We start from the raw sequence: 25,840 nt of genomic DNA, 5'->3' as shown, positions 1-25,840 counted from the left end.
AAATACACTACATCCACTGGTTCCCCTTTATCCACCCTGTATGTTACATCCTCAAAGAATTCGAGCAAATTTGTCAAACATGACTTCCCCTTCATAAAACCATGCTGACTCTGTCCTATTAAATTATGTTTATCCAAATGCTCTGTTACTGTTTCCTTAATAATGGACTCAACATTTTGCCAACCACAGATGTTAGGCTAACTGGTCTATAGTTTCCAGCTTTTTGTCTACTTCCCTTCTTAAATAAGGGTGTTACATTAGCAGTTTTCCAATCTGCTGGGACCTTTCCTGAGTCCAGGGAGTTCTGGAAAATGATCACCAATGCATCCACAATCCCTACCGCCACTTCTCTCAAGACCCTAGGATGTAGGCCATCAGGTCCGGGGGATTTATCCGCCTTAAGTCCCATTATTTTACTGAGTACCATCGCCTTAGTGATTTTAATCGTGTTTAGCTCCTCCCCCCCCCCATTGCCCCCTGTTTGTCCAGTGTTGGGATATTTTTAGCGTCCTCTACTGTAAAGACTGATACAAAATATTTGTTCAGCGTCTTTGCCATCTCCATGTTCCCCACCACTAGTTTCCCAGTCCCATCCTCTAAGGGACCAACGTTCACTTTAGCCACCCTTTTTCTTTTTATATAGCTGTAGAAACTCTTGCTATCTGTTTTTATATTTTTTGCTGGTTTACTTTCATAATCTATCTTCCCTTTCTTAATTAATCTTTTCGTTATTGTTTGCTGGCTTTTAAATGCTTCCCAATCTTCTATCCTCCCACAAGATTTGGCTAATTTATATGCCCTTGTTTTCAGTCGAATACTATTCTTTATTACTTTACTAAGCCACGGATGGCTGTCTTTTCTTTTACTCCCCTTTTTCCTCAGTGGAATATATTTATCTTGAAAGATGTGAAATATCTCCTTGAATGTAGACCACTGCTCTTGTACCGTCTTACACTTTAATCTGTTTTCCCAGTCCACTTTAGTCAATTCTACTCTCATACCTTCATAGTCTCCTTTATTTAAGCTTAGTACACTGGTGTGAGATCCAACTCTCTCACCCTCAAACTGAATTTGGAATTCAACCATATTATGGTCACTCATTCCAAGGGGATCCTTTACTAGGACATTTTTTATTAATCCTGTCTCATTACACAGGACCAGATCTAAGATTGCCTGCCCCCTGGTTGGTTCAGTTACATACTGCTCAAGGAACCCATCCCTAATACACTCTATGAACTCCTCCTCAATGCTGCCATGCCCAATTTGATTAGTCCAGTCAATATGAAAGTTAAAATCCCCCATGATTATAGCTGTTCCCTTATTACAAGCCCCAACTATTTCCTGATTTATACTCCGACCAACAGAGTTGCAACTGTTAGGAGGCCTATAGACTACGCCCACTAGTGACTTTTTCCCCTTATTATTCCTTATCTCCACCCAAACTGTTTCACTATCCTGATCCTTTGACCCAATATCATTTCTGACTATTGCAGTGATTCCACCCTTGATTAACATAGCAACCCCACCTCCCTTTCCTTCCTGTCTGTCCTTCCTAATTGTCAAATACCCTTGTATGTTTAGTTCCCATTCATGATTATCTTGCAGCCATGTTTCCGTAATGGCCACCAGATCATACCCATGTGTAGTTATTTGCACCATCAACTCGTCAATTTTGTTACGAATGCTGCATGCATTCAGATAAAGAACTTTCAAATATGTTTTCTGACAATTTATTCCTGCTTTTACCCCTTTTACTACTTTACCTTTATCATTATACATTCTGTCCCTTCCTGACACGCTCTGGTTTTTAATTCCCCCACTGCTACCTTGCTCTATTGCCTTCTCCGCTGTCATTTTTATTTTTCGCTCTCTTGCCATCCTTTCCATGGTGATGCGTTCATGCGACAATGACTCCACAAAGTCTCTGCTCATGTTCGCTATGGACTCCTCCATTCGCTCCACACTCATATCAACCCTGGAGACAAAACCTGCCAGAGACTCCTGCATCTGTTCCTGGAGTTCCAGCCCCGCTGATCATATGGATGGACCCAGAGGCAGAGGGTCGACATGCAGCTGAGCCGAGCTGGCAGAGTCTTGCGCCCTCCGACTAGCACTCTCCACTGCTGTCCCTGTCTCCACAATCTGCTGATGCTCACTTGTGAGATGTGATACACCAGGTGACAACACTACTCTATGTCCCGAAGGTCCCACCGAGGTGTGAGTGTCTGCGCTGGTGCTGGGTGCGCTGAATTCTGCTGACGCTGCGCCCTCAGAGGTTGCAGATTCCTCTGAGGAGCCTGGAAGCTCAGGCTCTTCCTCCTGGACAGTGGGAACGGGGGCTCTCGATGGTCCTGTGGGGGAGTAAAGGAAAGAGTTAGAGATGTGAGGCCAAGGTTACATGCACATTGCATATTGAGAATGATCATAGGTCCATCTGTTATAGCTTCAGAATCATTATCAACGACTCATGCAATGTCAATGAGAGAGATGGAAAACTATTCTGTCACTAGCTTGCTGTGATGCACCCGTCTGTCCGTCCCCCACTTGCGCCTCATCCTCCAGTCCTACGATCTCCAGGACCGCCTCCTCCCAGGGGGTGAGGTGGGCTGCTGATGGTGGCCCTCCTCCTGTCCTCGCTTGTTCTCTTTTATTGTGAGCTCTTTTCCTGCAATGAGGGAGACAAGTGGAGTTTGAGTGAGAATGAAGGAGTGAGTGTAGAGAATCCATAGCATAGATGCTTAGAAGGAGACAAAGATGGAGTGAGGTGGCAAGACCAAGGGCCCTCCCTGTGTGTTGTCAGTTGTTTTCATAGCATCAGAGTGATAGGGAGTGTGAGGGCTGCATAGTCAAATAGTTAGGTGAATGTGAGCATAGAGAGGGAATGGGTAAGGCTGCATGGATGTCCGTGTCAAGTGGGATGTGGAGGAAGAGATTGCTAAAGCTGAGTGCTGGTGAGGAGAGGCAATGGAGATCAGATTGAGAGTGATGGGAACTTCATACTCACCTTTCCAGTGTGCTGAAGGTCATGAAATCTCTTCCTTCACTGTATCCAGGTTCTGCGGGTAGCCGGTAAGGAGTTGACCTCCTCTGCCACTTGCAGCCACGCAGCCTTTGTCTGCTGGGGAGGCATCTTCCTCCCTAATGAAGGGAAGAGCACCTCCTTGTGAGCTCTTGCTCCCTCCTAAAGCCTGCAGGCAACGTCGTCAAAACGGGGTGCAGACCTCGGTCTTTTGCTGATACACTGAGCTGGAAGCAGAATGGCATCAGCAAATGCCAAAAGGTTGGCAGCCTGCAGAAGAAGCAAGGCTTGTTGTAGACCCTAAATGCAGCAGCAATAATGATGTCATATTATGCGACTTTCTGACTGGAAATACTCATTTGTCAAATTTGTTCAAGTAAAGCTTCAAACAGCAAAACGGCTTCACGAGGAATTATTTGAATAAGTGTTTAACTTGCTGGTTAACTAGATAGGAGCACTTCTAACGAGGCCAGTACAGTGAAAAGATAGCAATACGGCTAGCTGTGAAGAGTGGAGCAGCAGGAACTCAGAGTGAGCCTTAACCTCGTAGACCATACCTACCTCACATCAACATGTCAGAAGATAATGACGATAATGCTTTGCAGCGAGGAGAAGACCTTAAACAGGCAGACAAAACTGTAGAATGTGACAATCGGTCTATAAGCTCCGGTTACTTCAGATCGCAAGCTGGTTCACGGTCATCAGGTGGTTCTAGAGTAAGCGTGGCCATCGCCGGAGCACGGGCTAAGCTAGTAGCAGCTCAAGCCAGAGCTGTGCATGCGAACAGTGAAATAGAAATAAAAGTAAGACAGGCCCGTCTTCAAGCTGAACCCCAAGCCGAACAGGCCCGACTCCAAGCTGAAATCCAAGCTGAACAGGCCCGTCACCAAGTGGAACGCCAGGCTGAACAGGCCCGTCTCCAAGCCACATTAGATGCTCTGCAGCAACAAAAAGAGATAGATGCTGCATTAGCTGAGACACAAGTATTCGAGGCAATTTTGGAGGGGGCTGATCCCGAGACAGCTTACAAACCTTTAATTCCCGTTTCACGGCAGAGTCGACGACAGCGCACCATAGATTACATGAGCGACCATGCCGACATACAGTTTACAAGAGAAAGGGATGAAGGCCAGCACATCTCTACAGACGCAAGCACTTCATATAACATGCCCCAAGTTGCCAACCAAGGTCAAAGTAGACAGCGTGCCTCAAGCCGCAGAGTCTCCCCCAGCAGGACGGAAGACACGGTGCAGAGGAATAGAACGCTGGATAGAGAAAGTCAGTGATGGGCCTTCAATAACCACAAAACTAGAAGTTATAGACTTAAACAAGTTGGCTTTTAATCACTAAGATCAGAGCTAACATCTCAACACGCCGACTGGTTCACAGGAATGAGTCATACAGATCCTGGGCTCTTTATGTAAGAGAAGTCAGGGGCGGAGCCAAGAGCCAAGACCTGGAACCTCCCAGGTTAGTCGGGAAAGAGGAAGTGAAACTATACACAGTGGGGGAGGGTAATATACATGAGTGCAAAACGAATACAGGATCAAGACAAACAGATTTCATTACAGTCAGCGAACCCCCTCTCGTTTCCTTGAGACCCCCAACAGAACCCCTATTCAGGGCAACCCTGGCACACGTCCCAGTACCTACGACCTTGCCAAATACCTTGCACGCACCCAGCTGGTGACTACAGGGTTAACCAAGTTTGATGACAGGCCAGAGAATTATCGGGCTTGGAAGTCCTGCTTCCACGATGCCATATCGGGCTTAGACCTGTCGGCAGGAGAAGAGCTCGGCCTCCTTATCAAATGGCACGGCCCAGAGTCCGCCGGACAGGCATGCAAGATAAAAGCGGTCAATGTGGGACATCTGCCAGCGGGGTTGAAGACAGCTTGGGCGAGGCTGGAAGAAAGCTACGGCTCGCCTGAAGCCATTGAAAGGGCTCTCTTTGACAGGTTGGAGAACTTTCCGAGGTTGACGAGTAAGGAACCCCAGAAGCTCCGCGACCTTGGAGATCTGCTGTCGGAACTCGAAGCCGCAAAGCAGGACGGCTACCTACCTGGTCTATCATACTTAGACACTTCCAGAGAGGTAAGTCCCATCGTTGAGAAGCTTCCATCTAACCTGCAGGAGAAGTGGATAACGTTTGGATCAAAGTTCAAGCTAAAGCACAACGTGACCTTCCCACCATTCTCTGCGTTTGCCAAATTCATCCGTAAAGAAGCCAAAGCCAGGAACGACCCCAGCTTCAACCTCTTCTCCGCCCACCCAGCACTTGCCAGAAGAGACAAGTTTGACAGACATGGAAAGACACCAATATCTGTCCACAAAATGCAAGTGTCCTCAACTGAGAACACAAAGATTCAGAAGAAACCTGAGGATATGAGCAAACAATGTCCTATCCACAACAAGCCCCATCCTTTAAAGAAGTGCAGAGACTTCAGGGAGATGTCCCTGGAAGATCGGAAACAATATCTTAAACAGAACTCTATATGTTTCAAGTGCTGCTCTTCCACGAGCCATCTCGCCAAGAACTGCAAGGTAGATGCAAAATGCACAGAATGTGAAAGTGATCGGCACATTTCAGCACTCCACCCAGGCCCAGCTCCTTGGAAATCAGTCGCCTCCTCCTGCCTCAGAGCACGGCGGGGAGAGAGAGGGAGCTGCCGGTCCGGAGATTACATCCAGGTGCACCAAGGTGTGTGGAGAAGGAGTGAGCGCAAGAGCATGCTCCAAGATATGCCTCGTTAATGTGTACCCTGTAGGACGTCGCCAAGAATCTGAGAAGATGTATGCCATACTAGACGAACAAAGCAATCGTTCTCTAGCAAGATCCGAGTTCTTCAACATCTTCAAGGTCAAAGGAAGTCCGTCGCCTTACACGCTGAAGACGTGTGCTGGACTTTCAGAGACAGCCGGCAGGAGGGCCTGCGGTTATGTGGTTATGTTGTTGAGTCAGCCGACGGGAAGATTAGCCTCCCCCTTCCTACACTCATCGAATGTAATCAAGCCCCCGATAACCGTTCTGAGATTCCCACTCCGAATGCAGCTCGTCATCACCGTCATCTGAGACGCATTGCAGATGAGATCCCACCTCTTGATCCAGATGGGAAAGGACATCCTGAGGGTGCATAAGATAAGGAAACAGATCAACGGTCCACATGACGCCCCTTTCGCCCAAAGGCTAGACCTCGGCTGGGTCGTTGTTGGAGAAGTGTGCCTCAAGGGCGCTCACAAGCCATCTCGGGTGAGCACACACTCAAGACTTCCATCTTGGAGAATGGTCGTCCAAGCTACCTTACCCCATGCAGTAGTCAGATCCGAGTGACAGAGAAGTTCAGTCATACGGCTCAGCCTCAGAAAATGGACAATGAGGTCTCTTGTGACAGCTCTAACAGCTGGGTTGCACCCTTACCCTTCCAGAACCCCAGACGACGGCTGCCAAACAACAGGGAGTATGCCTATAATCGTCTTAACTCACTCCGTCGCACACTAGAGAAGAAGCCAAAGATGAAAGCACACTTCCTAGAATTTGTAAAGAAAATGCTTGTCAACGATCATGCAGAGATAGCTCCTCCACTCCAGGAAGGCCAAGAGTGTTGGTACCTCCCTTCCTTCGGAGTCTATCACCCCAAAAAGCCGGAACAGATCCGCGTGGTGTTTGACTCCAGTGCACCATATCAGGGAGTCTCTCTCAACGATGTACTCCTCACGGGGCCCGATCTTAACAACAGCCTCTTGGGAGTACTCATGAGATTCAGGAAAGAGCCCGTCGCCACCACTGCCGATATCCAGCACATGTTTCATTGCTTTGTGGTGAGAGAAGACCACAGAGACTACCTCCGCTTCCTGTGGTATCGGGGCAACGACCCCAACAGAGACATTGTGGACTACAGAATGCGTGTCCATGTCTTCGGGAATAGCCCGTCCCCTGCTGTCGCCATATACGGACTGAGGAGGGCTGCCAAGGAAGAAGACGACGACTTTGGCAGTGATGTGAGAGGGTTCATCGAACGAGAGTTCTATGTCGCCGACGCACTGAAGTCATTCCCGACCGAAGCAGAAGCCATCAGTACCCTCAGACGAGCTCAGGAACTACTTGCACAAGATAGCCTCTAACAGACCAGCAGTGATGGAGGCGTTCCCCCCTGAAGATCGTGCTAAGGACGTCAAGGATCTAGACCTCTTCACTGATGACCTCCCCCTACAGCGTAGCCTAGGAGTGTCTTGGAACATAGCAACAGACACGTTCACGTTCCAAGTCTTAGATGCCAAGAAACCCTTCACACGTAGAGGAGTGCTCTCTACAGTCAACAGCCTATACGACCCTCTCGGCTTCTTAGCCCCTGTCACCATACAAGGCAGGCTGCTCCTCAGGGAACTCTCCATACGCACTGAAGAGATGGAAGCAGAGTGGGACAGATGGAGAGACTCACTCCAAGACTTACAGGAGATCCGAATACCTCGCTGCTATACGTCTTTCTCTCCCTTAAATGCCCAATTCAAAGAGCTTTGTGTCTTTGCAGATGCATCAGCTAAGGCCATTGCAAGTGTGGCTTATCTGAAGGTCACCACTCAAGATGGACAAAGCAAAATTGGCTTCTTCTTTGGTATGGCCAAGTTGGCACCCCAGCCAAACCTCACCATACCCAGATTGGAACTGTGCGCAGCAGTATTAGCAGTTGAGATTGCAGAGTTCATAGAAGAGGAGATTGATCTGAAGTTCGACAGCATCACATATTATATAGACAGCAAAGTGGTGCTAGGATACATCCATAACCAAAGTAGACGGTTCTACGTATACGTGAACAACAGGGTCCGACGTATTCGACAGTCCACATCCCCCGACCAGTGGAGGTACGTCCCTACAGACCTGAATCCAGCCGACCATGGGTCTAGATCTGTAACAGCGTCCCTACTCAGCAGCACGACTTGGCTGTCAGGACCTGCTTTTCTTCAGGATCCGTCCCCACACTTCTCCGAAATCAACGAGTCATTCGACCTACTCAACCTTGTTTCTGACTGCGAGATACGCCCACAAGTCACGGCGAACGTTACTCAAATCTCTAAGGACCTGATGAGCACCAAACGCTTCGAGCGTTTCTCCAAATGGAACACGCTCATAAAGACGATAGCACGCCTAACCCACATAGCTCATACCTTCTCCCAGCCTACACAAGGGAGTAACTGCCATGGGTGGCACATCTGTCGTAAGAGTCCCTCTGAAGAGGAGCTTAGAGCCAAAATCTTTGTGACAAAGAGTGTCCAACACGCGTGTTATTCAGAAGAGTTGAAGTGCATAGCAGCAGAACGCAACCTACCCCCTCACAGCAGTCTACGGAAGCTGCATCCTATCGTCGACACCGACGGACTTCTCAGAGTTGGGGGACGCATATCGCAGTCTCAACTAGGAACAAATGCAACCAACCCCATCCTCATTCCAGGTCGTCATCACCTGGCCATTCTGCTTGTGCGTCATCATCATGAGGCTGTGAAGCACCAGGGCAGACATTTCACCAAAGGTGCCATCAGAGCAGATGGCCTCTGGTTGGTTAGAGCTAAGAGATGTATCAGCGGCACGCTTTTCAAATGTGTCACCTGCAAGAAACTCCGTGGGAAGACGGAGCACCAACAGATGGCAGATCTGCCAGCCGAATGGCTACAAGTAGCACCACCTTTCACCTATGTAGGTGTAGATGTCTTCGGACCATGGGACGTGGTCTCACGCCGCACCAGAGGAGGACACGCCAACAGCAAGAGGTGGGCGGTGATGTTCTCATGTATGTCCACGAGAGCTGTGCACATCGAAGTTATAGAAACAATGAGCGCCTCCAGCTACATAAACGCTCTGAGAAGGTTTTTCTCAATTAGAGGCCCGGCAAAGCAAATACGCTCAGATTGCGGCACAAACTTTGTTGGCGCCTGCAGAGAGCTGAAGATGGATGGATCTAGTTCCAGCTCAGAGAGTGCGGAGAAGTATCTCCAAGAGCAGAAATGTACCTGGGTATTCAACCCACCTCACTCATCCCACATGGGCGGCGCATGGGAGCGTATGATCGGCATTGCCCGCCGTATCCTCGACTGTATGCTTCTCCAAGGTAGATCGTCGTGCCTCACACACGAGGTCTTGACCACACTGATGGCTGAGGTCACTGCCGTGATGAATGCAAGGCCCCTCTTTCCTGTATCTTCAGACCCAGAATCGCCCCTCATCCTCACTCCGGCCATGCTTTTGACCCAGAAGACAGGTGTTCCCCCTTGTCCTCCAGGAGAGTTTGGGGGAAGAGAACTCTTCAAGGAAGAATGGAAACGGGTCCAGAGTCTGGCAGACACGTTTTGGAACAGGTGGCGACGGGAGTACCTCAACACACTACAGAGCCGACGCAAGTGGCAGGACAAGAGGCCAGATCTTAAAGAAGGAGATGTTATCTTGCTGAGGGACAATCAGGTAAAAAGGTATGAGTGGCCTATGGCTATCATCGCAAAGTCCTATCCCAGCCAGGACGGGAGAGTAAGAAAGGTGGATCCGAGAGTCATCAAAGAAGGAACAGCAAAGGTCTTCTCTCGGCCCATCTCTGAGGTGATTCTTTTTTTGTCGCCAGAGGACTCCAGTGACAAGTAGAGTTCGGACTATGTGGAGTCGTTAATGACCCCAGATGGGGAGTGTTCTGGACTTATGGACATTATGGACATTTTACATGCAGATAGCACCCTCTGGTGGTGGTTATTGTGTTAGCAGTGTTTGTATGCAGCAGAGGTCATTTGACCTTTCTACCTTTCTTCCTGTTTGACCCAGTAAGTAGAATTCCAGGAAGAACCTAACTGAGTAATGGAGGATCTTCCATGAGGGATCCTCAATCCAATGTAATCTGATCTCATATGTTAGGCCAGGTGCAATATCTGTGAGTATCTTTGTTAGCATAATAGCAACTTTGTCAGTGTAGTATTTTGACAATACTATGTTTGAGAAGTAATAGTTGATATTTACAGAAGTACAGTCCAAATGTTAGTTATACAATTAGTCTATTCTACTGTTGTAAATATGTTTATATCTTATGTAATATCGAATGTATAGTACTCAGTTTATGTACAAAACATACTTTGTCTTTGTTTACAGTTTCACAAATTTGTTCAAGTAAAGCTTCAAATAGTGAAACGGCTTCTCGAGGAATTATTTGAATAAGTGTTTAACTTGCTGGATAACTAGATAGGAGCACGTCTAGCGAGGCCAGTACACTCAGAGACCTTTTAAATCCAAGGTCTGGCACCTGCAAGTAATCCTTGCTGCAATAAACGATGTCTTGTTAGACCTGCAGCAGTGAGGAGGTCACCCACAAGTCAACCCACCAGGTTTACCTGGCGTGGTTCAGGAGGCGCGTAAAGCACACCGAAATCCTCGAAAAATCACGAGGGCCTCTTAAAATAGGCTTAGAGAGGCCCTTAACGAGCATTTAATGATTACAAGTATCGCTGTGGCCAGCTGGAGGCGGGACCGTTTTCTGACCTCCAAAACCGGCACCGGCAAAATCCCGCGGAGGCGAGTTGGAGGCGGGTTCCAAACCCAACCTCATTGAATCTGATTTTCCCGCCTCCTCCAATGGCAGAAAATCGCCCCCTTGGTGTCCCATTTGACTCTTAAATGAGCTTCCGACCACATATCCGCAGCATAACTAAGACTGCCTATTTCCACCTCTGTAACATCGCCCGTCTCCGCCCCTGCCTCAGCTCATCTGCTGCTGAAACCCTCATCCATACCTTTGTTACCTCTAGACTTGACTATTCCAACTCGCACCAAGTTCCGTTCACCCATCACCCCTGTGCTCGCTGACCTACATTGGCTCCCGGTTAAGCAAAGCCTCGATTTCAAAATTCTCATCCTTGTTTTCAAATCCCTCCATGGCCTCGCCCCTTCCTATCTCTGTAATCTCCTTCAGCCCCACAACACCCCCCCGGGTATCTGCGCTCCTCTAATTCTGCCCCCTTGAGCATCCCGGATTATAAATCGCTCAAACATTGGTGGCCGTGCCTTCTGTTGCCTAGGCCCTAAGCTCTGGAATTCCCTCCCTAAACCTCTCCGCCTCTCTCTCCTCCTTTAAGACGATCCTTAAAACCTACCTCTTTGACCAAGCTTTTGGTCATCTGCCCTAATTTCTCCTTATGTGGCTCGGTGTCAAATTTTTTGTATTCTAATACTCCTGTGAAACACCTCGGGTCGTTTTACTATGTTAAAGGTGCTATATAAATACAAGTTGTTGTTGTCAAGATTATCCTTAATCTAAAGGATATAGTTCTGTCATCTGGTTGATATTAGAGAAAAACAGGCAATTAGTGTCTGAGCATTCTATATTACACAAACTGAGTAACTTCGGCCTTGCCAAAATTATTACAACCGGTTTGAAAAATGTTTTCTCTAAGGAATGCGTGACCTGAGCCAATTGTAAATAAAAATTATAGATTTCACAGATATATCTATTTATTTACATCTTTACAATCTTATTTACATACGAAAGGCTTTCCAATGGTGCATGAAATGTATGGAATGTTTTCACGCTACATTTATTTCACAATTTATGCAAATATCTTTATAATCCACATGCAGCACAACTGCCAAAAATGAGCACAAAATAAAGATTTACTTATAGTTAAAGATTCACAATCATTAAAGCAAATGGAAAGTTTCAAACTACGCTGTACTTCCTCAATTTCTATTTGAAAATAATATATAGCAATGAAATTAATTGGATATACTCTCAATGTTGTTGTATGACACCCACTATTTTGTGGTTTCCCTTTCTCAGCCACTCCAATGGCGAGGTATTAAGAACATTGGCCCAGAAATTCGGGCCGGGGGCTTCCCGCGGGTGCAAGCCCCCGACCTGCACTTACCTGGCGCACCGGCCGTTGAGCTGTGGGCCCGCGTGGGATTCCGATCCTGGGCCTCCTCCAACTGCCGGCGCGCAGTGCTTGCGTATCCCAGGGGCACAGTTAGTTCAATGCGTCCTCTGGGATCACGTGGGCCATGGGGAGCCAATCGGAGCAGGGAATGCTTCATTCATAAGTTTGACAGGAAGAGCTGTCAAACCTATAAATACTATAAGCCCCAAAATATCACTAAAACCTCCAAAAAAAAAAAAATTTTTTAATCACATTTTTAAAATAAACTATAAATTACATGAAATAACTATTTTAAACAATTAAAATTTTTGAAAATGAATTACATTTTCTAACGAGGCTAAAAAATAAACTTACCTTTAAAGTATTTATTAAAAATAATAAACCTGCGTAAAAAATGTTTTAATTTTAATTCATTCACCACTTACCTTGTTAAAAGCAGGCCTTGCGCCTGCTTTTTAAAAGTGTAACTGCTGGAGACTTACCTTTTTTTTGCAGCTTTCTCCGGGAGGGTAAGTTCAATGTGCACGTGCTGCCTCTCCGGCGCACGCGTTCAACTTCTGAACCCCTTCTTTCAGGGGAACGAAAGTGCCGGTTTCCCGCGCATGCGCAGTGCATGCACGAAACCGGCACTTTCGTCGGGCCTACACGTGAGTACCCCATGCGTACTCACGCGTTGGGACCCGAATTCCTGGGCCATTATTGCAGCAGCTCCTTTCACTTCTGTGAGGACCAGAATTTGAAACCAATTTGGGAGCTGATCTGGAGCCATAAACACTCAATTGATTATGTAGCAGACCAGATTGGGAGGCTCTGGACTTGCTTCTAGATCAGTCAGGTCACTGCAGTAAATGGAGCTCCAAGTCACCCTCTTACCTTCTAAGGAACCTGCTCAAATTTGACATTGGCAAAGCAGTAAAGTTTTTCCTTTTTGTTTCCTGCTTATATTTGTCTTTTCCATGGCAACAAAATGGCAGCATTCTCAATGCCTGTGTACCTCAATTACCTGAGGCAGATTGGCACCTCAGGTGTAAGCAGAACCTAACATGGACCTTTATAGCTGACTGGATAGTTAGTTGTAGTGTCACCAGCTGTCAGAATTCTAACTGGTCAGTTCTCGTTCTTCCCTCTTGCTTCACAAGTAAGGAAGGAGGGTGTTACGGTTTTGTCCATTTATCTGTCTGCGTATGGGGGTGCAATTGGGCTCTGCTAATGACTTGACCAAATTTAGCCATGGTCAGGCCAGGACCAACCTGTTTGGTGCCTGGCCTTTGGTGGTGGGGGGTGGTGGGGAAGAAATATTTCAACAATGTTTCTTCACTGAGGAAGGATTTAGCTCTCTACAAATGCTAGATTCCTTTTGAAAATCTACATATTCAATTCTATAAGTATTTTAGTTAATAAAAGCAGCATGCATACCCAGTGTGGAACTGAGCTGTACAAACCAGGAGTGTCCCAGGTATGACCCTGTTCAGTGCTGAGTTACCTGCTCTGAACCAGGTTGGTGCTACAATTCAGTACCTGCGAGCGAGGGAAAGAAAATATAGGACAAAAAGAGAAATTTGAGCAAGTCTATAATCAAAAGGAACTGGAGGATTAATGATCCCTTATGATTTATTCGTAAATAGCAGTACAAGCCTCAACTAAGAAACTACAGGACAAAAGGACAATTCTGAGCATGTCTATTGGCAGAAGGTCCCCAGTGTTGGAGCAATGATACTCCCTCGTGCCTTATTAATAAAATAACAGCGTGTGTAAAAAAAACCACCTAAAATAGGTTGCATAACAAAAATAATACTTTGTTTATGAATAGTGTGGCCTGTTGCAGTATGGGATTGAAATTCTTATGCGTGCTAGCTTTAGCACCCTGGGTCAGGTTTGTATTAAATGTTGAAAAGTTAATTTTAAAATTTGAACATGGGAATTCAATCCCCGGGTGATATTTAGATGTGGTTAGCTGCTGCTCATATTGCTTTGAACTTCTGAATGACCAGCACCACTAATATGTTCAGTTAGCATTGTTTTCATCTTGTTGATATTCCATTTCCAGCTTTAGTAAGCTTTCAAAGTAGCATACTGCTAAAATGTTCTGTACATTTACATATTGAGGGCTTTATTTGATTGAACAAAAGAAAATTGTACAGAGTACCTTACTTCTACTTAGATTTCAAGTAATTGCACATTAAAAGTTGCATTATCTCCTCTTGCAGCAAGTAGCATCCCAGTCCGGTAAGCCTCAGTCGCCACCTTTCGCCATGGGATCGAGTCACACCTTTCCAGCAGACCCATCTACTTTCAGTCCCCTCTCCAGTCCTGTGTCTACATCTTCACCAGGAGGACCTTCTTATACCAGTCTGGCAAATCGATCCACTAGTTTTGGTAAGTAGGAACCTACACTAATCCTAACCAGAGTGATATTTCTGTGGACATCTTCCCCTGATCAATGGGCTTGAGCCAAGATGGGTCAAAAATTGGAATAGAGACTAAGGGAAGCCCCATGACTTGTTTTGATGTGATGCCATTGCCCACATGATCGGCAAGCTCTGCCCCCAAAATACCAATTTGCTTTTTCCCCCAGGGATTCAGCTTTGCTTCACAGTATCTTTTTGCTGCAGAATGTTAAGTTTGTTATTATGCCACTAACCTAAGCTACTTTTGATCACTGTCATCAGTGCTGAGAAATTCTACCATTGCATCAGCAACTGGCACCTGTGGTGATGGTGAGTAAAAACGGCTTTATGACCGAGTGGGTTTACATGTTATGTGGAACATCCTCAAGTGTTTATTATTGCTGATCCCACTAGAGGTGCCCCTTCTCTCAGAATTTCACAATTGTCAAATTTACCTGGAGTCCCAGCCCGTATAATGTAGGACTGACTCCAATGTTTTGCTTGAAAGGGCGGTGGAAGCAGATTCAATAGTAACTTTCAAAAGGGAATTAGATATATTCTTGAAAAGGTAAACATTCTAGTGCTTATGGGGAAAGAGCAGGGGAGTTGGGATTAATTGGAGAGCTCCTTCAAAGAGCCGGCACAGGCACGATGTGTCGAATGGCCTCCTTCTGTGCTGTCAGATCCAATAGAGGTCCCCCTTAAAAAAAAAAAGATTGAAAAATGAAATGGAAAAGGATTCTAATGAAAATGCCTCTTCATGACGACACCAATCAGCAGCATGTACAATGCAGGAAGCAGAGCTCCCCCATTACCTTGCATTAATCTCATTTGGTACCAGCCAGTGCTGTGTTGTTGACAGAGTGTCAGCCCCTAAATAAAGAGGCTCCTCATTCTTACCCTGAGGGCACAACTTGGTATGTCTTCATCCGTGTGTGGAGAACATATCAAATAAAGAAGGGAATAGATTGTCGGCTCCTGTTTATTCTTCAAATCCAGGCACCCTCCGTACACCAAAGTTTGCTGGAGCCACTTTGGGCTCGATATTGCTACCTTCATTTTCCTTCCCAGGGATTGATTTAAAATTGTCAATGTCAAAAAATCTTGAAGGGACATTGTCCTTTCCATTTTTTCTTTTTCTTTTAGAACTTTGGATGCTGTGATTATAAAATAATGCTGAGTTATGAAAGTTAATATTGATTTTATTGTTGATTTTTCCAGATAAATCATTATTACAATAATTAGACAGGAAATATATGCACATCTACGAATTGTCAAATGAAGTGTAATTTGAGGCTTAAATTACAGTATGTCACAAATTATAAATCATTTTATTTTTCTCCCCCGCCCCATTAATTTGTTTTTCTAAAGTTCTCTTGGTCTTTCCATGTTGCTATCTATTGCCAAGCTGAGAGGACAGGCCAACAACTCTGCTCTTAGGCAAGCTGCTAAGACACGTTCATCCCAGGTGCAAGAACAGCCGAGCATAAGTCGCCCAGTGATTCTGTGCACCCTCCCAGTTTGAAAGTGCCTGGCTGTTGCTTGGTGTGAACATGCCTGACATCAGGAATTTGCTGGGAGGGAGCTGACATTACATCCTGCTGCCCTATGACACAGCGTGTTGGTACATCATTGTGTTGCAAGAAGGGCTTTCTATGCCATCAAAAAATCAATCCAAATAGAAATCCCAATTAGCATTTGGCTCAAAATTTTCAAATCAGTAATTGAACCAATTGCACTCTATGGCAGTGAGGTCTGGGGACCACTAACACAACAAGATTTTGCAAAATGGGACAAACACCCAATTGAGATCCTACATGCGGAATTCTGTAAAAGTATCCTCCGGACTCAAAGGAAAACAGTAAACAACGCATGCAGGGCGGAACTAGGCCAATACCCATTAATAATCACTATCCAAAAAAGAGCCACCAAATTTTGGAATCACCTACAAATGAGCAACCCCCAATGCTATCACTACGACGCCCTGAAATGCCAAGAGCTGACCATAAAGAAGAATACCCTCAGTCAACTAGTCCTGGGACTCAATAAAGTAACTAATAACAATACTAACAATAACCAGCCCCAGGACAGTGACAGGGTAACACAAAGAATTCGACCCAACACAATCGTCGCTAAGCAAAAGGAAAAATATCTGTCATATTGGGCAGAAACAACAAAAACCCAAAGCAAACTCAATTGCTACTTGGCCCTAAACAGACAATACAACATAGCTGATTACCTGACCATGGTAAAGGATAACAAACTGAGAAGAACCTTGACAAGGTACAGACTTAGCGAACATAGCCTAGCGATCGAAAAAGGCAGACACAGGCAGACCAGGCTGCCAAGAGAAGACAGGATATGCTCTCACTGCAGTCAGGGAGTAGTTGAGACAGAGATGCACTTCCTCACAGCCTGTGGAAAATATCAGGGCATCAGAGAGAATTTCTATCAAAAATTCTCACAAATATGCCCTGAATTCAGAAATCTGACTGACAACCAAAAACTCCCATTCCTACTGGGGGAGGAGAGAAGCTGTGTAACACTGGCGGCACACTATGTTACAGCTTGCCATGAACAGAGGGACAACCAGTAAACTAAGACAAGAGTATATATAAACAAGGCAAAAATATATTTATAAACTCAGGGATATACCTGTTTATACACTGTATGAATGGAACCGCGTTTATGTGTTCAACCATAAATGTATTTTGATGCTTTGGCAACATAAGATGTACCTTATCATGCCAATAAAGCGATTTGTATTGTATTGTGTTGTGTCAACATGTTGCTTAAGATTGTGTACTTTTGCCAAATCATGCATTTAACGTAAGCAGTCAAATTGCAGCTCTATCCCAATCCAACGCTGGTGTTTGGAGCCTGGAGGAATAGACTCTTGGGGGAAGCACTGAACACCCTATTTGTACAGAAGGCCCAGAATCACTTTCTGTAGTCATCACAGAACGAAAAATAGATTATGGTGTCTAGTACACGTGCTGTAATTGACTCCTTTTTATGTTTTGGTCTCGGTCACCTGCGGCTTGGAAATGGATTTCAGCAAAATCTCTTTCTCTTCATAGCTCTCCGAAATACTTCCTTGTTGTAAGCTCAGGCTGTTTTAGGTGTTAGTACTACCAGTATAGATTGTTGGTAATACAACACTACAACTAGTTTAGAACTAGCTGATTTCCTGAGTTAGAGGACACACAGAATGTTTACTAGTGACATGGAATGTTATACCATGGTGAATTATATTATACAGCTGGCCACCTGTGTTGCTTCTAAACAAATAAAAAATTAATTCTGTCTATACCTCTACAACTGTCTGTCTCACTCTTTCCTATTTCCTATTTTTTTCTGTCTTGCTCTCTCCACACTCTTCGCCCTCTATGCACTTTTCTTAGTGCAGTGTCTATTTGTCCTTACCCTCTTTCTCAGTGTTGCATAGATTGCTCCTTTGCTGTGTCTCCACTCACTGCTGTCTGTCTGACTCTAAAATATGTTCCTTTACCTTGCTGTTTAATTCCTATCTCTTCCATTTTTTAAAGCCCAGGATACACTGTAAGATGGTAAGCAACAGGTAGTGGGTTGGTGGTGAATACTGGGATCAGGCAGGGAGAGGCTGTCCCAGTGGTCGATCACACACAGATGAAAGAGAGGATGCTAGCTTGGTATTATGTCCGTGTATAATTGAGACACGGACTGCAGGAGTTGATTATAACAAGTCTTTACTGAATGGAGACAACCTGGAAACTGAAACTACAGAAGCCTGCTAGGGCCTTTTATACAGGGGTGGTCACTGCCGGTACTGCAGTCTGAGACCAGTTATTCCCTTAAAGGTACATACACAACAATTCCTCCCCTTTTAGATAAACAGTACATAACATTCATTTAACAACTAAATAATAACTAATTACAATTACGGTTGCTAGATACATTGGTTGAAGTTAAGCAATTATAAGTTCAGTCTTTGAGGAGGTTTCCTGATTCTGTCTGGATAACGCCTCTTTGGGATATCAGGTTCTTCTGGCAAGGTTGAGTCGGGATCGATGTCGTTGTTTGGTTCGTCTGCTTCCAACATCACCGATTCTGCGGTAGATGCAATTGGTACTTCGGTTTCATCGCCAGGTGTATCAGATCGTGGTGTGGAGTTGACGTTTTCCAGTGACTCTAGAATCTGGTCAGCATGGCGTCTTACAATGCTCTCTCCAACGTCCACGGTATACATTAGAGGTCCTTGCCGTGTACAGATCGTTCCTGGCTGCCATTTCTCTGTGCGGTAGTCCCGGGCCAAAACTGGTTGACCTATCTTAAAACTCCTGGTCAGCCTTTCATTCATATTCTGAAACTGCCTGTTCTCCACATCTCTTCTGACGTTTGGCTTAACCAAATCCAAGCGGCATCGTACTCTTCGATTGAAGAACATCATGGCTGGAGTTTGGTTGGTAACCGCATGTGTCGCATTCCGGTAGGCAAACAAGAAGTTATCCACCTTGTGTTGTAGGGGTATATCTTCATTGCACATTGCCTTGATAGCCTTCTTGAATGTTTGAACAAACCTCTCGGCCAATCCATTACACGTGTAATGCTTAACACCATTGTTCTTTAAGAACCTCCGGAACTTTTCAGACACAAACTGTGGTCCATTGTCAGAGCAAATCTGTTCAGGCAGCCCATTCCTGGCGAATATGGTTCGTAAGACTGTGATAGTTTTTTCTGTGGTGGTTGAGGACATTTTTATTACCTCTGGCCACTTTGAATGTGCATCCACCGCAATTAAAAACACCGAGTCCATAAAGGGACCAGCAAAATCAATGTGCACCCTTTGCCATGGCGATGAGGGCCACTCCCATGGATGTGGTGGGGCGTTTTGGACTTTCTGGCATCCTGTACAGCTCTTGGTCATCTCTTCGATTTCTCTATCGATTCTCGGCCACCACACAAACGCTCTGGCTAAGTTCTTCATTTTTACCCCTCCCAGATGACCCTCATGAAGCTCATTGAGCACTCTATCCTTCAATTTGGGTGGAATTACTACTCTGGATCCACACATCAAGGTTCCTCTGCACACTGACAGCTGTTCTCTTCTCGGCGAGAATGCTGGCAGCAGTGGTTCGCCATGTGCTGGCCATCCCTTCACCGTTAACTCATAGACCCAGGAGAGTGTCGGGTCATTTCGTGTTTCCTTTTCTATGTTTGCATTCGTCACGGAGACATTCGACTATAGTCGAGTGGAATAACTCCACTGGATCCACTGCCAGTTCTTCTTCCACCGTCGGCAACGGTAGGCACGACAATCCATCAGCATTCCCATGCTGTTTAGTTCCTTTGTACTCGATGTCATATTGGTGTGCCCCTAGGAAAAGGGACCACCTCTGTAGCCATTGTGCCGTCATTATCGGTATGCCCTTCTGAGGATTGAAAATGGAGACGAGAGGTTGATGATCAGTTAGTAGAGTAAATTTCTGACCGTGCAGTTAGTGATTGAACTTCTTCACCCCCCACACCAGGCTGAGGGCCTGTCTGTCAATCTGGGTGTAGTTACGCTCGGCTGAAGTTAGCGAGCGTGACGCAAAAGCTATCGGCCTCTCTGAACCATCAAGGAATTTATGTGACAGTACCGCCCCAATGCCGTAGGGAGACGCATCACACGCCAGTCTTATCGGTAGTGATGGGTTGTAGTGAGCCAATACTTCTCTTGAAGTGATTAGGTCCTTACTCTTCTGAAAGGCCCGCTTACATTCATCGCTCCATTTCCATGCTACTCCCGTTCGTAGTAGGGCGTTCAGTGGATGCAGAATTGTGGACAAATTCTGCAAACACTTATGGTAGTAATTCACCAATCCGAGGAATGACCTCAGTTGCGACACATTTTCAGGCGCTGGAGCCTTAACTACCGCTTCAATTTTGTCAGGGGACTTATGCAACCCCTCTTCATCAATCACGTGGCCACAATACGATATCTGTTTCTTAAAAAACTCGCACTTGGGGCGATTGGCTCGTAGCCCATATTCTCTTAGTCTAGTGAGCACCTGCTCTAGGTTGGCAAGGTGTTCACTGTCATTTTCACCTGTCACTAGGATGTCGTCCAAGTAACACTGAGTCCCCAGAATCTCTTGCAGGACTTGTTCCATTGCTCTTTGCCATATCGCCGGAGCTGATGCTACTCCGAATACCAGTCGATTATACTGGTAAAGACCTTTGTGAGTGCTTATCGTGAGATACTTCCTAGAGGATTCTTCAACCTCCATCTGCAAATATGCTTGTGCTAGGTCAATTTTTGTAAAACGCTTCCCTCCAGATAGTGAGGCGAAGATATCTTCTATCCTTGGAAGAGGATATTGTACTGTGTGAAGGACTGGGTTCACCGTCACCTTGAAGTCCCCACATGCGAACCTTCCTTGGCTCCTCAGACTTATTGTTTAACGTTTTCTTCATGACAGGAACAATGGGTGTCGCCCACTCGCTCCACTCTACCTTAGATAACACGCCTGCATTCTCCAGATTCTCCAGCTCTGCCTCGACGGCTGGGCAAATTGCATATGGTACCGGTCTTGCTTTGAAAAACTTGGGAATTGCATTCTCCTCTATTTCTTTCGAGGCGGTTACGCCTTTAAGAGTGCCCAGTTCTTGTTGAAATACCTCTTTGGTGTCAGCTAAGATTGTTGACAATCGTCCAGGAGTGACGTCGTCATCCTTTTTACCAGCCACCGTCAGTGCCTGAATGGAGTGCCAGTCTAAACTTATCTTTCTGATCCATTCACGTCCCAATAACGGTGGTCCACCATCTTGCAGAATGTAGAGATACAATTTCATTATTTTCTTGCCGTTGTATTCGACAGGCACCCTTATTTTTCCTCTGGGGTATACTTTTTGCCCCGTATACGTCCTCAAGACAATGGATGTCTCTCTCAAGGGTATGTGTGAGAATAGCCGCTCGTAGTCTCGTCGATTCATGACGGTTAGAGCTGATCCTGTATCCAATTCCATTTTGACTTGGGACCCTGCTATCGTGAGGGTGACCCAAATGGTTCGGTGATCCTCTTTTGCGATTACGTTGTGAAGTTTGAGACAGCTTAGTCTCTTGTTCCCGGATTCACTATCGCTCATCTGGTCTTTGGAACTACTGTCCGTCATCTTTTGTACTTTCCTGTACGGTTCCTTAGTAGCCTTTTTGTTGTCGTTGGTCTTCTTCCCAGACCTGCAAACTCGTGCAATGTGTCCCATCTTTCCGCATTGCCTGCATATTTTGTCCTTGGACCAGCAGTCCTTCTGGTCATGGTTTGTTCTGCCGCAGCGATAACATTTTGCAAATCCCCGTGTCATTTCGTGGGTGCCGTATTCCTGTGGCTTTTGTTGTATTTCCACAGCTCCCCTTGCTGCTGCTTCGTACGATACTGCCACGCTGAAAGCCTTATCTAGCGTCAGCTCTTTCTCTGAGAGTAACCTCTTCTGGGTTCCTTCACTCCGGAGTCCACAGACAAATTTGTCCCGTAAGGTATCTGCCAGTCCTGCTCCGAACTGGCAGTGCTTTGATAGCTTGCGTAGTTCCGTAAGGTAATCAGCATTGCTCTTATTTTTATGCTGATTTCTCCTGTGGAATTTAAATCTTTCTGCTATCAGCAGCGGTGTAGGATTTAGGTGTTCCTGTAGGATAGCAACAATTTCGTTAAAACTCTTCGCCTTCGGTTTGGCTGGAGTAATCAGGTCCCGCAATAGGCCGTACGTTCTTGCGCCCATTAAATTTAGTAATACCGATGCCTTTTTCTCATCGGCTATTTCGTTTGCCTCGCAATATACCTCGACTCTTTCCACATACGTGGCGCAGTCTTCTATTGCATTATCGAAGGCAGTGATATCACCAGTCTTTGGCATCTTGAAAATCTAGGATGGCGCCTCCCGCGCTTTGCCTTCTTCCCCGATTTAACAAAATGGCGCCCCCCGCGCTTTTGTCTTCTCCGCTGTTGCTAGCGCTGTTGCTGGCGTTTTAATGCCTTGATGGCGACGCCCTATGGTCTTCGCGCACTTCCCCCTGCGCTGCTGCTAACGCCGCTCTCCGCGGTTTCCGTGGCAAACTGCAGCTCCTCGCGGCTTTCTGCACGTTTAATTTTAATTTTTTTATTTCCCCGTCGTCGGAACAACCCTGCGGGACTCTTGCCTCCCTCTTCTCGGGTCTGTACGCTGCCCGGCTTCGTAGCACCGGCCGCGCCCAGTGTGCTCCACCCTCTCTCTCCTCTTCCCGACAACGCTGCTCGGCCCCGTTGCAAGCCACCCGCTCGAACTCTAGACCGCCGCAGCCCAGGAAGGATCAGAGTACTACCTGCCACCAGCCCGATTAGCTGAAGCACCATCGACAGGATAACCAAACCCCGCTTTCGACAGCCTCTCCTGCAAATCTTCAACTCCGCTGACTCAGAGGCGGATGCCCACGGTCGATGCCCGTTTTTACTGTTTCTTGCTTCCTTCTGGCCTCGACCTCTGATAACTTCGCTTCAGGGATGGATCCCCATGAGGTGGTGCAGATTGTAGGTAAGTTCGTATCTGCTCGTCGCCAGTATTATGTCCGTGTATAATTGAGACACGGACTGCAGGAGTTGATTATAACAAGTCTTTACTGAATGGAGACAACCTGGAAACTGAAACTACAGAAGCCTGCTAGGGCCTTTTATACAGGGGTGGTCACTGCCGGTACTGCAGTCTGAGACCAGTTATTCCCTTATAAAGGTACATACACAACAGTTGGTGAAGCTCAGGATTGGGAAAGCAGACGGGATTTGAGAGGATTGCTGCTTAGGCATGCTTGTTGGGGAGTCAAAAAGCAAGAACAAAACACAACCACACCACACACAAATCTCCACCACACCACACACCCACACCACACACAACACAACAACCACACCACACCACACACAACACAACAACCACACCACACACCCACACCACACACACATCTCAACCACACCACACACACAACACAACAACCACACCACACACAAATCTCCACCACACCACACACAACACAACAACCACACCACACACAACACAACAACCACACCACACACAAATCTCCACCACACCACACACCCACACCACACACAACACAACAACCACACCACACACCCACACCACACACAACACAACAACCACCCCACACACAAATCTCAACCACACCACACAAGCACACCACACACAACACAACAACCACACCACACACCCACACCACAACCACAACCACAGACAGAAAGTAAGAACTGGCATTTCTATAGAGCATTTCACGGCCTCAGGAAGTCCTAAAGCACTTTATAGCTAATGAAGTACTTTTTGAAGTGTAGTTACTTGTAATGTAGAAAACATGGCAGCCAATTTGCACACAGCAAAGTTCCACAAACCGCAATGTGATAATGACCAGATAATCGGTTTTAGTGATGTCGGTTGAGGATAAATATTGGCCAGGACACCGGGGAGAACTCCCCTGCTCTTTGAAATAGTACCATGGGATTTTTTTCCACTTGAGAGGGCAGACGGGGCCTTGGTTTAACGTCTTATCCGAAAGACGGCACCTCCGACAGTGTAGCACTCCCTCAGAATGACGGATACAGGCACAGTGAGGCTCTACACAACGCCCCAAACAATATCGGGCAGAAAAGACCCATCTTAACAATGCTGGAAGGGAACAATATTCAAGTCCTAGGCACCTGAGAGGTGGTAGCACCTGTGGGGCTAAACTAATTTAACTGATTTCCAATAGGACTTGGGGTAGTTTCTGGGTAAGTTTAATTATTTTATGTGAATTATTTAAGTTTTTGTTATTTTTTACCTGTGTAGTAGCTAGATGAGGAACAACATGGCAGCCAAACGAAATCAGGAAAATATCATTTGAGCAATTTGGTGCATTTGCTGTTGTTACTGTGGTTTATAATTTTACTACCCATTTATATTTGAGCAAGTTAGATACAAGTGTGACGTACATTACCCATGCACAACGATATATGCTGCACACAACTTAATCATATAGATATTGTGACAGTGTTGAATGAAATTATAACGTAATAAAAGCCATTCTCTACTTGACCTGTGTTATGAATCTTATGATCCATGAAGAAAGACTCATGAAATAACACTGGACGGCCAGCTGGTGGCGCCGTCCAAGGAGTATAAATACTCAGGCGTGGGCCCAGCTTGCCCAGGACATTGTGTAAACAGGAACTAGTGAAAGATAACTAGACCTCCATGTTTTGAAACAAGTTGATTAAAACCTTGCTTTATACTCGAACCAAGTGCATAGTGAGTTTTATTACGTCAACCTGCATTGCTAACAACTCCTAAGCAGATTTCGAATAATCAGATATAGCAGAAAATGAGGGGTAGAAAAGAGCCAAATTAAAACATAGCTATAAGGCATAGTGACCAAAATCAATATCTGGCAAGGGCCGAGAAACCATAAAATAAGACACACGTTCATTAATTAGTCACCGAAACTTCATTGCAAATGAATGTGGAATTGCATTGCCACGAATGGTAAAAGACCAGACCACACCTGCTGCTACTCACAATTTCTATGAAGAAACTTTGAAATACTGTATTATCAATACACTGGGATATAGAATAAAAGTTAGCAATCTTAGTCCAAAAGCAGTGGAGGAGCAGGATCTTGGATCTGTAATTCATAAGAGCATCAAGAGAACATAGGAACAGGCGTAGGCCTTCAGCCCCTCAAGCCTGCTCTGCCATTCAGTTAGATCATGGCTGATCTGTATCGTAACTCCGTTTACCCGCCTTTGCTCCATATCCCTTAATGCCCTTGCTTAACAAAAATCTGTCAATCTCAGTTTTTAAATTTTCAATTGATCCCCAGCCTCAACAGCTTTTTGGGGGGGAGAGTTCCAGATTTCCACTACCCTTTGTGTGAAGAAGTGCTTCCTGACATCACCCCTGAACAGCCTGGCTCTAATTTTAAGGTTATACTCCCTTGTTCTGGCCTCCCCCCACCAGAGGAAATAGTTTCTCTCTATCTACCCTGTCAACTCCTTTAATTATCTTAAACATGTCAATTAGATCACCCCTTAATCTCCTATACTCAAGTGAATCTGTTCCCATGATTTAACCCTTCTGGTGAATCTGCACCCCCTCTAAGGTCAATATATCCTTCCTGAGGTGTGGTGCCCGGAGCTGAACGCAGTGTCGAGATCCGGTCTAACCAGAGCCTTTGTATTCCAGTCCCCTTGCGATAAAGGCCAAAATTCCATGAGCCATTTTGATTATTTTTTGAACCTGTCCACTAGCTTTTAGTGATTTCTGTACATGAACCACTAAACTCTCTGCTCCTCCACAGTTTCGATCTTCTCGCCATTTAGAAAATACTCTGATCGATCTTTCTTAGGTCCAAAGTGGATGAGCTCACACTTTCCTACATTGAACTCCATCTGCCACAATTTTGCCCACTCACTTAATCCATCAGTGTAATTTTGCAACTTTGTCCTCCCATCTACACTATTTACTGTTCCACCTAATTTAGTGTTCTCAGCATGCTTAGATA

General features: G+C 45.8%; 1 protein-coding gene across 12 annotated transcripts in view; it reads left to right on the top strand.

The window, feature by feature from the left end:
- arnt2 (aryl-hydrocarbon receptor nuclear translocator 2) overlaps window positions 1–25,840 on the top strand; it is a 715,479-nt gene that overhangs the window by 625,810 nt on the left and 63,829 nt on the right. For all 12 annotated transcript variants that reach the window (XM_085968885.1, XM_085968886.1, XM_085968889.1 and 9 more), the window contains one exon: window positions 14,125–14,293. In XM_085968885.1, the coding sequence (XP_085825011.1) occupies window positions 14,125–14,293 (169 nt within the window). The remainder of the gene's footprint in view (window positions 1–14,124; window positions 14,294–25,840) is intronic.

This window comes from Somniosus microcephalus, chromosome 27 (assembly GCF_052327205.1).
Source record: "Somniosus microcephalus isolate GS21.2 chromosome 27, FLI_Smic_1.0, whole genome shotgun sequence".
In the NCBI taxonomy this organism is placed as follows: domain Eukaryota; kingdom Metazoa; phylum Chordata; class Chondrichthyes; order Squaliformes; family Somniosidae; genus Somniosus; species Somniosus microcephalus.
Note: the sequence above shows the minus strand (reverse complement) of the source record. Positions and strands in the feature narration are given on the sequence as shown.